Source organism: Protopterus annectens, chromosome 16.part0 (assembly GCF_019279795.1).
Source record: "Protopterus annectens isolate FY-2018-M chromosome 16.part0, PAN1.0, whole genome shotgun sequence".
Taxonomy (NCBI): domain Eukaryota; kingdom Metazoa; phylum Chordata; order Ceratodontiformes; family Protopteridae; genus Protopterus; species Protopterus annectens.
This window is the reverse complement of record NC_056750.1, coordinates 456,125,286-456,138,628: the sequence shown is the minus strand read 5'-3', so window position 1 is coordinate 456,138,628 and position 13,343 is coordinate 456,125,286. Positions and strand designations below refer to the sequence as shown.

At 44.2% G+C, this 13,343-nt stretch overlaps 1 protein-coding gene across 1 annotated transcript in view; it reads left to right on the top strand.

Moving 5' to 3' along the window:
* The window catches only part of RAB14 (RAB14, member RAS oncogene family), a gene marked incomplete in the record, with an annotated part of 850,204 nt that overhangs the window by 456,665 nt on the left and 380,196 nt on the right, over nucleotides 1-13,343 (top strand). The window contains 1 exon segment of the mRNA XM_044058006.1: nucleotides 4,845-4,911. Coding sequence (XP_043913941.1) covers nucleotides 4,845-4,911 — 67 coding nt within the window.

Here is a 13,343-nt window from a genome sequence, read left to right as displayed (position 1 = left end):
CAAGCACTTCTCAACTAACTGCTCCTTTAGGGGGAAAGATTGCTCTGCAAGCAAAACACTGCAAACTCATTACCCAGGACAAATGGGTTTTAAACATAGTTTCCCAAGGATACAGATTTCACTTCCACACGTTACCAACCCCAAACGGTTGGGCAGATCTACCCCCAAATCAATGGGCAGAGGCTCAAAAGCAAGTACTCTCTCTTAAGATTAAAGGCTATTCAGACTGTACCAGAAGAGGAAAAGGGACAAGGTTTCTACTCAAGACTTTTCCTGGTACCCAGAAAAGACAACTCATGGCGTCCTGTCCAGGACCTGTCTATCCTAAACACCTTTTTGGTGATTCCAAAATTCAAGATGCTAACTCTTCAGTTGCTTCCCATGATAAGCAAAGATGCCTGGTTAGCAACAGATATACCCATACCTGGACGATTGTCTAATTCAGGCAGAAAGCCAGGACATACTTCTGAATCATCTGGCATTTTTACAAAAGGTGTTAACTTGTCTGGGGTACACCATAAACAAAAATAAATCACATCTGGTACCCTGTCAAAGTATATTCCTGGGAGAAAACTGGAGCACAACTTCCCAGATGGCTTTCCTCACACCAGAGAAACAAATTCATTTGACAACTTACTTCAAACTAGTGGCCACAAAAACTCTGCTATCTGCAAGGCAAATACTGCATGCCCTGGGGTTCATGGCCTCGTGCATTCTACTAATTCCATATGCAAGACTGCATATGAGGAAACTGCAATGGTATCTAAAAAGCCTATGGTGTCAACATTCTCCTGATCTAGAAGCAATGATTCCTGTCCTACCTTGCCTACGGTTAGTATTCCTTTGGTGGGTAGGGGCCTGCCACCAAAACAAGGGACTACCATTCACTCAACCCCCTGCCACCCAAGCCCCAACAGACGCATCAGACTATGCATGGGGGGGGCTCACCTGGCATGGAAGTGCATTCAGGGCAAATGGAACCCAAGTCAAATGCACCTGCATATCAACCAAAAAGAAATGTTAGCTGTACAGAATGCTCTGACAGCCTTCAAGGACCACATTCTTCCAGGACAATTAATGGTAAAGACGGACAATACCATTGTTATGTGGTACATAAGCAGGGGGGGTACCTATTCTTACCCTCTCTGCAGACTAGCCATGGATCTGTGGAACACAGCCTTGAGCTACTAAGTGCATCTACAAGCTCAATTCCTGCCAGGAAAACTAAATACACTGGCAGACGAACTAAGCAGAAATCTCATGGGCCCACACAAGTGGAAACTGGAACCAAAGATTTTCAACATGTTGATCAACAAATGGGGGATCCCAGGTATAGACCTATTTGCCTCCCCCCAGAACTACCAATTGGACAAATTCTGCACAAGGACTCCCCACAAACAAGCTTGGAAAGTGGATGCTCTGTCCTTAAGCTAGAAAAATCTATCAGTTTATGCCTTTCCTCCTCTGCCTCTCCTGTCCAAAGTATTACTAAAGATCAAACAGAACAAACCAAGGATGATACTGATTGCACCAAACTGGCCACGCCAACACTGGTATCCCTTATTGCGCAGTGTGTCAGAGCTGGCCCCATGGCACCTGCCTCAGACCCCCCTACCCTGCTGTCTCAGCAGGAGAGCCAGATTCTGCACCCCCAGCTTCAAACCCTGAACCTGGCAGCCTGGCTAATTACCTAATCTCTCCGTTACCATCCTTCAGTAAACAAGTGTTGGGTGTCATTTTGGAGGCAAGGAGGCTTAGTACTGGAAAATCTTATGCTGAAAAATGGAAAAGATTATGTGCCTGGAACCAGACTCGAGGGATACCACAGCAGCGCCCAGTTTACCTCAGATTCTTCAATACTTAACTGAGATACTTTGCAAGGGCCTTTCCATTTCCTCCATCAAAATTCATGCCTCAGCCATTTCAGCTCATTACAACACAGACCCACCCCTCTTTTCTCACTCACTGCTCAAGCAGTTCCTCAGAGGGGCCAAAAACTTAAGACCACCCAGGAGAGCCCAAACTCCAGCCTGCGACCTTAATTTTGTATTGGAAAAACTCACTCTTCCTCCTTTTGAACCAGCTGCAACTGCAGAGTTAAAATTCCTTTCTTGGAAAACAGCGTTCCTTTTAGCAATCACTTCATCAAGAAGGGTATCTGAATGACAGGCCCTTATGGTAGTGGAGTCATTCATCATTCATGCGGACAGGGTGTCCCTCAGGACTAATCCCTCTTTCATGCCCAAGGTGGTATCCAGTGTGGCTCTTAATCAGTCCATTCATTTGCCAACCTTCTTTTGTAATCCACAAAACAAAGGGGAACGGATACTGCACTCCTTAGATGTGCACAGACAACTTAGATTTTACTTGGACGGGACTAAACCTCAAAAGAAATCTGAACAGCAGCTGGTGGCATTTGCTGCAGGGGCAGAGGGGAAGGCTATTTCAAATCAAACCATTTGTAAATATATAGGCCATTGCATTCATTTCTGCTATAAGCACCATGGAAACCTATCCCACAGGGGATTAGCCCCCATTCAACCAGGGCTGCTGCATCTCCTCTGCAACCTTTCTCAGAGGTGTTCCTACCGGAGACATCTTAGAAGCTGCTACCTGGAGTTCTGTACATACTTTAACCAAGCATTACCATTTACCTATTTTCTCTAAATCTGGAGCGGGCTTCGCCACTGCAGTCTTGCAGGGCCTTATAGCTGGTCCTGTTGCTATCTAAATTCCTCCTCCCATCCTTAGCTTTGGGAATCTACCCAAATGTGAGGACTGCAACAGTGAAACACGAAGAACATAGTACAGTTGTGTACACTTACCATAAATGTAGATGTTAGAGTGTATTCACTGTTGCAGTCCTGGTTACCCTCCCAGCCCCCTGACTTCTTTTGGCTATACCTCTATTCTCCTTTACTATACTTAAAAGCTTTTTGGTGCATTTGCTTTTTTGTTGGAGGTATAACCTTGTATATATGTATGTATGTATGTATGTGTGTGATATATATATATATATATATATATATATATATATATATATATATAATTGCTTCCCATTAAGGGGGGCACCTGACATCTGGGGCAAGAAAAACTGATGTAATGGTGTTGGCTGCATGCTTTATACCTCTGACTACCTGACATCACGGAAGATGAGACAGCAACTGACGCAGGACCCAAGACTTTGATAATCAGGCTAACTGAGGGCTACTGCAAGCAGATAACCCAGATGTGATGACTGCTACAGTGATTACACTCGAACATCTACATTTATGGTAAGTGTACACAACTGTACTTTATGGATACTCACAAAAATGTTTTACTCATAGAATAATTCTTGTCAGTTAATCTTCAGTAGGACTAGTTCAGTTTTGATCACGGGACAGTTTGTAGTTTTTGAACAGGTTGACATAAGCCTTTCATTTTTAGCTGTAGTCATCAGAATGTTTTTTTAAGAAAATGCAGTTTTATTATTCTTAGACCATTCATTTCTGATATTGCTTTAGTTTTCCCTCTGACAATTTTCAGCAGTAGCATAATTCAGTTTTATGCTCTCTTTAAACCTGTTCCACTGCTTATGCTCTGAGAATTTAAATTGTATTAACTTGTTTGTCATGCTAGAAAACCACAATTTTATGAAAAGTGGACCAGAAATATAAGGCAAAAATGTGGACATTCTTTGAAAATCTGTACAGTTGAGAAGTATGGAAATGGTACATATGTACACTTAAGGATATCTGTTTTCAGCCTTAAACATAAAAGATGCATGTTAATGTTTACTTTGATTTTATTAAGCTTCTATAATTGTGTTTTGAAGTGTACTTCACGTTGTGAATTATCCATTTTGATACAGTCACCAGATCTTGTTCTGTTTTAAAATAATCTTCATGTAGGTAATTTTCTTGCATTTGTCTCCAGCATGTTGCCATAGGGCAGGGCAATTTCCCTTACAACTGACATTAGGTTTAGTGTGCCAGAGGACTGGTTAGTGGGGTGAGAAGGAAGAGTGCAGCAGTGGCCATCTCACCTAGCGTGGGAGAAGGAACTCCTCAGTCCTGCTCTACACAGAACTCAGCACATGTCAAGAATGTTCAGCAGTACAGACGTATACCTTTCAACCTCTTAGCACGAGAAATCTGGACAAATCCTAAAATAATGGAGAAACAGAGGTCCACAAATAGGGACGGATTTTAAATACTGCGCTTATAAACCAAGTTCTAAAATAAAAGGATTTGTGTTTGCTTGTATTTTATGAAGGATATTAAGCCTGAAACTCAGGTATGTCTCATTGTTTGGAGAAGTCAGTCCTCAGTGATTTGCCAAAAAAAAAAAAAACACAATATTCTATGAGGAACAGACCAAAAATATTAGACAAATCTGGGCATTCTGCGAAAGTCTGGACAGTTGTGAGGCAAGAGTAATACAGTGGGAACATGCCTCTGAATGTTCCTATAGCGTCATGCAGGAAGTGTGTTCCAGCTGACTATTGAATGTAGTGTCTGCTCTCTCTCTGAGAGTTTGACTTTTGGAGAGCTGGGAAAATAACTGCTTCTACAGTGTAATAATGACTAAAGAGCTCGCCACGAAGCCCTTTCCATAAATTAGTAATCCATTTAGATGGACCTGACATCTTGAGAGCAGTGGGGGGAGGGGTGTATTCCATGCAGGCTTACACCTTTAGCCATTCCTTAAATTTCATGAGAAATGCAATAGTATCATACTTTTTTAGTATGTTTTGTATGGGACTGTTTCATTCTGTATCAGTGCCTTTTTTGTTGTAAAATGCAGTGAATGGATTATGTTGACTGAACATAATGCTGTTAACCTGTTTTATTTTTTTGTAGAAGAAGCACATACAACCATTTAAGTAGCTGGCTGACAGATGCACGGAACCTCACTAATCCAAATACTGTAAGATGTAGCTTATATTAAATTTAATTGATTGTTCTGAATTTATAATGAATTGTAAATACGAATTAAGAGCTGTTTCAGTGATTCTTATTTGGTTAAATAAAAACATTTTCCTTTTGCTGCAAAACAGTTAGTCCTGTAGCAGGTTCTAATGTTAAATAGTTATAGTTGATATAGTAATGTTTTTCATTTATGCTGAAATGTTAATCAAGATGTTTGTGTTTGTATTTTTTTTCAGAGAGAAGAGTTGCAGTATTATGTTGTATCATTACCACATTATTTTTAGATGTCACCTCCCCAAGAGGTGTTGCTCATCTCAGTATGCTTTTAATATCATTCCCCACCCTTCCAGATGCATGTAAAAAAAAAAAAAAAAAATCAAAAAATGTTAGGTATGTGTGTTCCTTTGCTGATTGCTCATAGGTTAGGTTCATAGGTTAGTACTAGGCTAACTGCCCTTTTGGGCCATTTGAAGCCTAGCCAGTTACCCCATGTGAGAATCAAACCCTGCATCTTGTGTCTTTAAGGTAAATACCTTAACCATTATGCCATCCATCAGTATGCATTCCTAATAATGGTTTGGATCTCTCGTAACATTGACAGCCAGTGTAGGGCATTCTCTAATTGCTTTGAATTATTGTGTAGACCTTCATAGAAAGGGCAGTTATTGAGTAAGTCGTAATATTTGGGTTTATACACCTTCTGTACTATCCATTGTTGGTCAGACTTTTATCAATTCTACCTATGTCTCAGTGAAAACCAATGCTGTTCTCTGGTTAGAGTCGAGCAGAACCTTGATTGGTGAACAAGACCTTCGTGTATAGCTGGCTGTGATAGATAGCTTCCTCACTTTTCACCGTTCTCAGTGCTTCATGTAACACATAAATGCAAAAGTGGTATCAGCTGCACAGTAGTTAGTAGTCACCGGCTGGTGGTGGTTTTCCTTTAGCAATTTTCTAATTTCTAATTTTGGCAGGTGATTGCTAGTTTGTATACCAGAAGTAGTTGTGATGTGTTGCTGATGTCCTTCTTTTCTCATGTTGCAGTATTCCAGACCCTTTGGTTATCCTCTGCTAGCTTCCTGAATGTCCGGCCAGTGTACAGAAGCTTCTAGTCACTGTTATGTACATAGGACGTGTGACGATGGCCGAGGGAGCATGGGACGTAAAATTGGCATCTGCATGTACCTTTCCTCAGAACTTCTCTGCCGCCAGTCATACGTCAGCTCTTCTTGCCATCGGATCTTTGAATTAAAAGGGAAGTACTCTGTTGGGGCTGTTTTTCCTGTTTCTCTTGAGTCACTGCATGTCTGTTTAGGTTCATATCATTCAGGAAGGAAAGTGCAGGTGCGGACATCAGATCCCCCAATAAAGACACCCATGAGCGCTGCCTTTTCTGCTTAGGGCCTACACCCGACCATCAGACTAGCGCAATCTGTCAGGCCTTCGTACCTAAGACGCTCTGCAATCATCTGCACACCTTTAGTATTTACATAGAAAACCATATTAAATGCTTGGCGCTAATGATAGAGGGGCCATCCGGTTAGACTGTATAGCCACCTAAGAAGAAGGCCAAAGTTTCCAGATTTGAACCTGCTGCTGCACGTCCTCTACCTAACGTCCCTCCTGTAGCCGACATTCACCTGGAGGAACATTTAGAATCTGCTGAAATAGGTATAGCGGGTACTCTTCGGGAGGCCACAGAACCTAGGATGGAAAGCACATCCATCGAGGTCTTGTAGATGTCAACCAGCGACTACAAGAGGGAACTTAGGCTCATTACGGCCATCCACACAGGCTCTTCCACTGCTTCTGAGCAAAGAGAATCTAGGCCCACCTTAGCCACTACACCCTCCAGGCCTTCCCTGAAAAAAGAAGCAAAAGACTAACATGCTTCCCCTCCTTCAGAAAGCCAACTAGACTGGCATTCCTTTTTCTAGACTGTTTAAATGCTTTTATGGCCCTAAGGCCTGCTATGCCTGCTTCTTCACTGGCTCCCCCACCTCTCCTTAGTCCCAATCTTCAGGTTGATGACACACTCCAACCTGAAGCTGAGGATTCCTCAGACTACTCTTTGGAAGATTCTCTTTCCTATGTCCCCCAGATGCCCTTCCCTCTTGAGTATGCTTCCCTGGAGAAGAACTCTGCTGAGACAGACTCCCCAGTAGAGGACATCACCTTTGGTGAGACCATCTTAAAAATGAGAGAACATTTTAAGTGGAATTACTCTGAAATGTCAAGAGGTCCAAAAAGATGCTATAAGCTATTGCATATGGACACTCCTGCTCCTTCTGCCATTCCTCCTGTTTTACCAACCTTTTTGTCGTTCATTTTCTTGTCGTTAGTCATTCGTTTGGTCTGGTGTGTGTCCGGTGTCAGCGGTTGTGATTGTGATGATTATGGTGTCCCGATGTTTTTTTTTTTTTGTGCTCACCTTGGAACTTGTAGCAGGGCCTTCAGTGCAAGTCAGTGTGTTGGCTGCAGAGGCAGAAGTGGAGTTTGTGGTGCAAAATTTGAATGTTAGGTCAGAGGAATCCAGAATGGAGGTGTGATGGAGTGTGGATATATGGATGGTTTTTGGAGCTGTGCCAATGATTGAGTGAGAGGTGAATTGAGGAGGAGGACAAGATCGTGGTGTGGTTGTGACCATTGGGGCCTGTGGTTGGCTGCAGAGGTACATCTGTGAATGAGTATGATGGAGTGCTGGTTTCTGGTGCGGAAATTGTGGTTCCACAGTGGACAGGAGAAATGTTTTTGTTGATGAGCAAATGGCGGAGATGCAGCAGCTGATGTTACTGTGCCTGCGGTTGGACTGGGACTAGAATGTGGTTGGTGCTGGAGTTTGATTGCTGTGGTTGATGCTTTTGGCACTGTTGGTTGTCTCATTCTGTTGGGGTTTTTTATGCTTTTTGTTTGTGTGTAGAGTTTCTTTATGTTAAATGTTTGGCTGTTGCTGATTATTATTGAGCCTGGAGGAATGAAATTTTGTTCAGCTTGCACACTTGTGGTACATGCGGTTGAATGACAGTGAAGTTATTTTTGATTATTGTTTCCTTCTTGGATGCTTTCAGTGCAGCCTCTGTGAATCCACATTCCCAACCACCTGGCCCTCGAAGGCTTGACATATTCTGTAAAGTCCCTGGAGGGGCTAAATTCCTGATTAAATGCTCAGTTGCAGACCCTGACACTGTCTTATTCTCTGCAGATACACCATCCAGACTGTTCCCTCCACCTCTGTCCTTCCCAGAGACAAGGACAGTAAGACAGTGGAGCTCATTGGCAAAAATAAATTATGCCCTGGCCCTTTTGACTCTGGTCACTAAGCTTTTGGTAGACCTCTATAACTCACCTGCCAAGACTTAAATGTCTAGCCTCATCTCATTCTCTTCTCAAGTCACAAGACATTCAGTTAAATGCAGCTGTGATACTGCAGAAGCTTCTGCCAGATCTGCAGCCTCTGCTTCAGTCCTTCAAAGATGCTTATGGTTGAGACTACAGCCCTTACCTGATGATATTAGGGCCAAACACCTGGACACTTTCCTGAATGACTCTGCCCTTTTTGGTGCTAAAGTGGCTGAACTATTCAAAACCCTTCAACAAAAGGGGAAGGAACTCCAGGAACTCAAACACTTGTTCATCTCCCCATCCCCAAATTTCATAGGAACTACCCCACCAAAACCCACTTCATTAGAAAACACTCTGCTCCAAACCCCCCCCCCCCCATTCTAGGAGTAGTAGGAGCACCAGGTAGCAGCAGACCTCTTCATGCCTGCTCATACTCTTACCCCAGAAACCTCAGTTTTAAGACAGGGCAGGTAGTCCGTGACTACCTGCCTTTGCTGTCCACACCTCCAAACTCCATTCCCCTGTCCCTAAGGCTGTCTCAGTGGCTTCCAGTTTGGTGAACCATTATCTCAGATAAGTGAGTTTTGTCCATTATAGAAAAGGGTTATTTCATGACCTGTATCATCCCTTCTCCTTAGAGAGGCATCCCACAGCTGCCCAAAGACCAGCTTCCCCTGTTTCAGCCAGTCATAAACACCATTCTTTTTCAAGAAACCATACAACCCGTTCCCCTGGCAGAACAGGGAAGGGGGTTTACTCCAGACTCTTCCTAGTACCAAAGAAGGATGAACTATGGAGATCTATCCTGGATCTTTCCCACCTCAACCTTTTCTAACAAGTACCCACCTTCTGTATGCTTACTCTTCAGACCCTGTTTCCCTAGGTAATGCCTTAGGGATTTCTAGCCACTTTGTACATAAAGGATGTCTACTTACACATCCCAATAAGGCCCACCTATAGGAAATACTTAGATTTTTCTGTGTGTTCCTCACATTTTCATTTCCCTTCCTTACCCTTTGGACTCTACAGCTCCAAGGATATTCATCAAGTGTCTGGCTCCACTTGTTGCTTACTGTAGAGTCCAAAGGATTCAAATATTTCCATACCTGGATGATGACCTTATAAAGGCAGACTGTTCCAGATCCCTTCACCACCAACTACACAAAGTTATCTCAGTCCTGCAGGCACTGGGATTCAACATCGGTTACCCCAAGTCCAACCTGAATCCCTCCCAGGACCAAGTTTTCCTGAGGTACAGAATAAGGTCATGTCATGAGAGCATTCCTTCCATCCCAAAAGGTGGAACACCTAAAACAGTACCTGTTATCTGTTCTACATGCCACTGTTGTGACAGCTAGACAGTATTTCGGGTAACTGGGCCATATGGCCTCCACTATTCCAGTGCTGCCATTGGCAAGACTCCACATGAGAAAATTGCAGTGGTATCTGAAGTCAGCATAGACCCAACATTCACATCCCGCATCCCTTGGACTTTATTTCCTTCTTTCCCTACCTGAGGAAGGAGATCCTTTGATAGTTGGAGCAATCACACTCAACCCAGGACTCTCAGTACAACCCCTTCCCCCAGTTCAGGAGATGTTCATAGATGCCTCAGGTTTGTGCTGGGGAGCTACTTTAGGCAGCCTGAGAGTGCAGGGTACCTGGTCAGACACCTTCAGTTGGGAGCGCATCAGCATCAGGGAAATGAGAGCAATCTTGTTTGCCTTGAGAGCTTTTCTACATATCCTAAAACAAGGACCCCTGAAATTGTTCATAGACTTAAATTTCTATGACGTGAACAAACAGGGGAGAACAAAATCCTACTTGCTGTGCAGACTTGCACTCCAAGCCTGGGAACTAGCAGCCCAACAGGGAGTCTCCCTGCAGGCAGTTTATATCCCTTCAGCACAGAACACTCAGGCAGACACTCTGAGCAGGTCCATATCACAATCCCATGAATGGATGTTTCACAGGGATGCGTTCCTGGACATTATCCACAAGTGGGGTACACCACAAATAGATCTGTTTGCCTCTGCTGTGAACAGACAGCTGCCATTATTTTGCACCAGGCTACCAGGTCCTCTACCGAGGGCAACAGGACACCTTTTCAGTCTCTTGGAAGGGGATGTTTCTCTATGCATTCCCCCCTTCCAACTCCTTCAAAAAGTCCTAGTGAAAATCCAGTGGAACATAGATAAAATATTGCTGGTGACTCCCTTTTGGCCAAGACAGCATTGGTTGCCCTTCCTTCTGCATTTAGCCAGGGGCAGTCATCACAATTACCCCACAGAGTGGACCTTCTCACACAGGACAAGGGATCCCTAATCGATCCCCATCTGGAATCTCTGAACCTAACAATGTGGGTGATAGAATCTTGATACCTTACAGACACCTTTACACTGAAGACAGGCTAAAATTCCTGCAGGAGGTCAGGAAACCTAATACTAGGTGATCTTATTTGTCTAAATGGAAAAGATTCTCCATGTGGTGTCTACAAAGACAGCTAGACCCACTGCAAGGTGAGGTCTCCTTAATGCTGTCCTAACTGTATGAACTTTTGCAAGCAGGGCTGGGATATTACTCTGTTAAGGCCCACTTTGCTGCTGTTTCAGCTTGCCTGCTTCTTGACCCTCCTCTTGCATCCTGTCTTCCTGCAAAGTCATTCCTCAAGGGAGTACTGCATCTCGGGTCCCCCCCCCCCCTCCATGGGATGTGAACTACATTTTAGAGAAGCTCACAATTGCTTCCTTTGAGCCATCATCCAAAGCATCCCTGAAACACTACTTGGAAGACGTTGTACTCCTGGTGGCCCTGACATCAGTGAGAAGAGTGTCAGAGCTCCAGGCCCTCATGGCAACTCCTTCCGTTCTCTTCTGCCACAAGAATAGAGAGACCCTGAGGACCAATCCATCCTTCATGCCCAAGGTGGTAAGTGACTTTTCCCTAAAATAAGGTATTCACCTGCCCATCTTTTCCCACCTCCCCAGAATGACGGTGAGAGAATTGCATTCCTTTGATGTTCACAGCTTAGATTTTTACCTTGAGAAGACCAAGTCCGTTAGGAAATCAGAGCAGTTATTTATCTCCTTTCACCCCAGGGCTCTGGGAAAAGCAGTGACAAAACAGGCAATTAATTCCTGGATCTCCAGGGCTATATCCTTTTGCTGCACCTACCATGGAAAACATCTAAATTCAAAACTTAAGCCCCACTGCACTAAAGACATGACTTTATCTGGAGCCTTCTTTAGAGGACTGGATACTGATTCCACTCTAGAGGCAGCTACATGGATATCTGTCCATACCTTCACTAAGCACTACAGACTGGATCATATCTCCATATCTAGAGCGGGTTTGCTTGGGCAATCCTACATGGTTTCATAGAAAAGAGTTCCATGCCACCCTGTTCTTCTTCCCTTTGAGCTTTGGCACTCGCCCAAGGGTTTAGAATACTGCAACTTGAGAATAGGACATAGAATAGCTGTGTAAAGTCTTACCATAATTATAGATGTCCTTCTCTTCCATGTTGCAGATGTCCTTCAAGGATGCAACTGCAGTCCTGAATATGGGTTTTCCTGCCTCAGGCAGCCCTTCGGTCGGCCGGATTCCAAAGTCTGGGTCCAGCGTCGGCTGATGTCGCCCTTTCCCCGACGTCAGAGCGCCTGGGGTATAAAAGTGTCAGCCAACGCCATCTTCTTCAGTCTTTCTAGCCACGCGGCGCCCGAAGCAGAAGCAGTTCACAAGTGCCGGTCAACCAGCTCCTGTGATGTTCTTCATCTCACATTGCTGCAGTCCTTACATATGGGGTAGTCCGCTGTCCTCGGTCGGCCCGAATACCAAAGTATAAGGCTGACGTCGGTCATGGGCGCTCAGATCTGATATCAGAGCGTCAGGGTATAAAAGCGCATGACCAACGTCATATCCTCAGTCTTTTTTGCCGCATGGTCTGATGCAGAAGCAGCGTTGCGAGTGCCGTTCGGCGTTCTGAAATTTTCGTATTCTGAGTTTCAGACCGAAACCAAGTTGGGCTAAGTACCCCGTTGGGGAATATTTTTGTTTTTTCTTGCCTCAGTTAATTCCGGATGTCAGAAAAAGTGAATAATTGTATTTCTTGTGGGAAACAGATACCGCATAGGGATTATCATTCTCTTTGCATTCCTTGTTTGGGACCTGAGCACGACGTAGTAGGGAGCCGGTTTTGTTCTAGGTTTAATAAGCGCACCATAAAACGTAGGTTAGATTGCGCTAGGTTAGTCTTTGGTAAGCGGTGTAATTATAATATGCCGTCGGATCCTCCAATGCCCGCTTCCACGAAGAAGCGCAAAGACAAATCTTTAAAACCTAGACAGGATGTTTCGTCCCTTTCGGACGCCGGTCCTGTAGAAGCTACAGTGGAACAGGTGGATCCGGCTGCGGTTTCTGAAGTTTCTGTTGAGTCTCAGGGGGAAACTTTGATTTTGCAGGATGTGGCCTCACAGGAGTCAGGTCAAGCGGAAGGGACCTCTCAGGTTACTATTCTCCCTTCTATGCCTAAGGTGGTTAGGCCTTCTGCTGCTACTTATAAGGCTTCTTCTAAGGGCAGGTCTGTTTTGCCTTCCTCTGGTGTCACTCCAGGTACATCAGGGTCTGTGCCTAAAAAGCACATGCTTAAAATGGCAGAAGATTTGATTACTTTAATTAGAGGTTCTATGCCCCCTCCTGATAAGAGGCCCAGGGTGGAGCCAGAGTTGGAAAGTTTGGATCAGGCCTCAGATGACTCAGAGTCTTCTGCTGAAGATATTCAAGATTTTCTCCCTATTCGACTCTGATGCAGAGGATTCCACTCCTTCTGCTTCTCCTCCAGAGGATTTTTCTTTTCAGAAACTCTGCATTCCATGAGGGAGCATTTTAAGTGGGAAGGACAGGATTTCTCTGATTCACGGAAGAGGCTTAGGGAATTCTTGTTTTACCACAGCATAGGCCCTTGGCTATACCTCCTGTTTTGGATGTTGTTCAAGATGTTTTCTCGGAGGCTTCCCTTAATCCAGATTCTTTGCCTCCTGCGCCAGTTAAACCAGACAGGTATTACAGGGTGCCTGAGGCTCATAAATA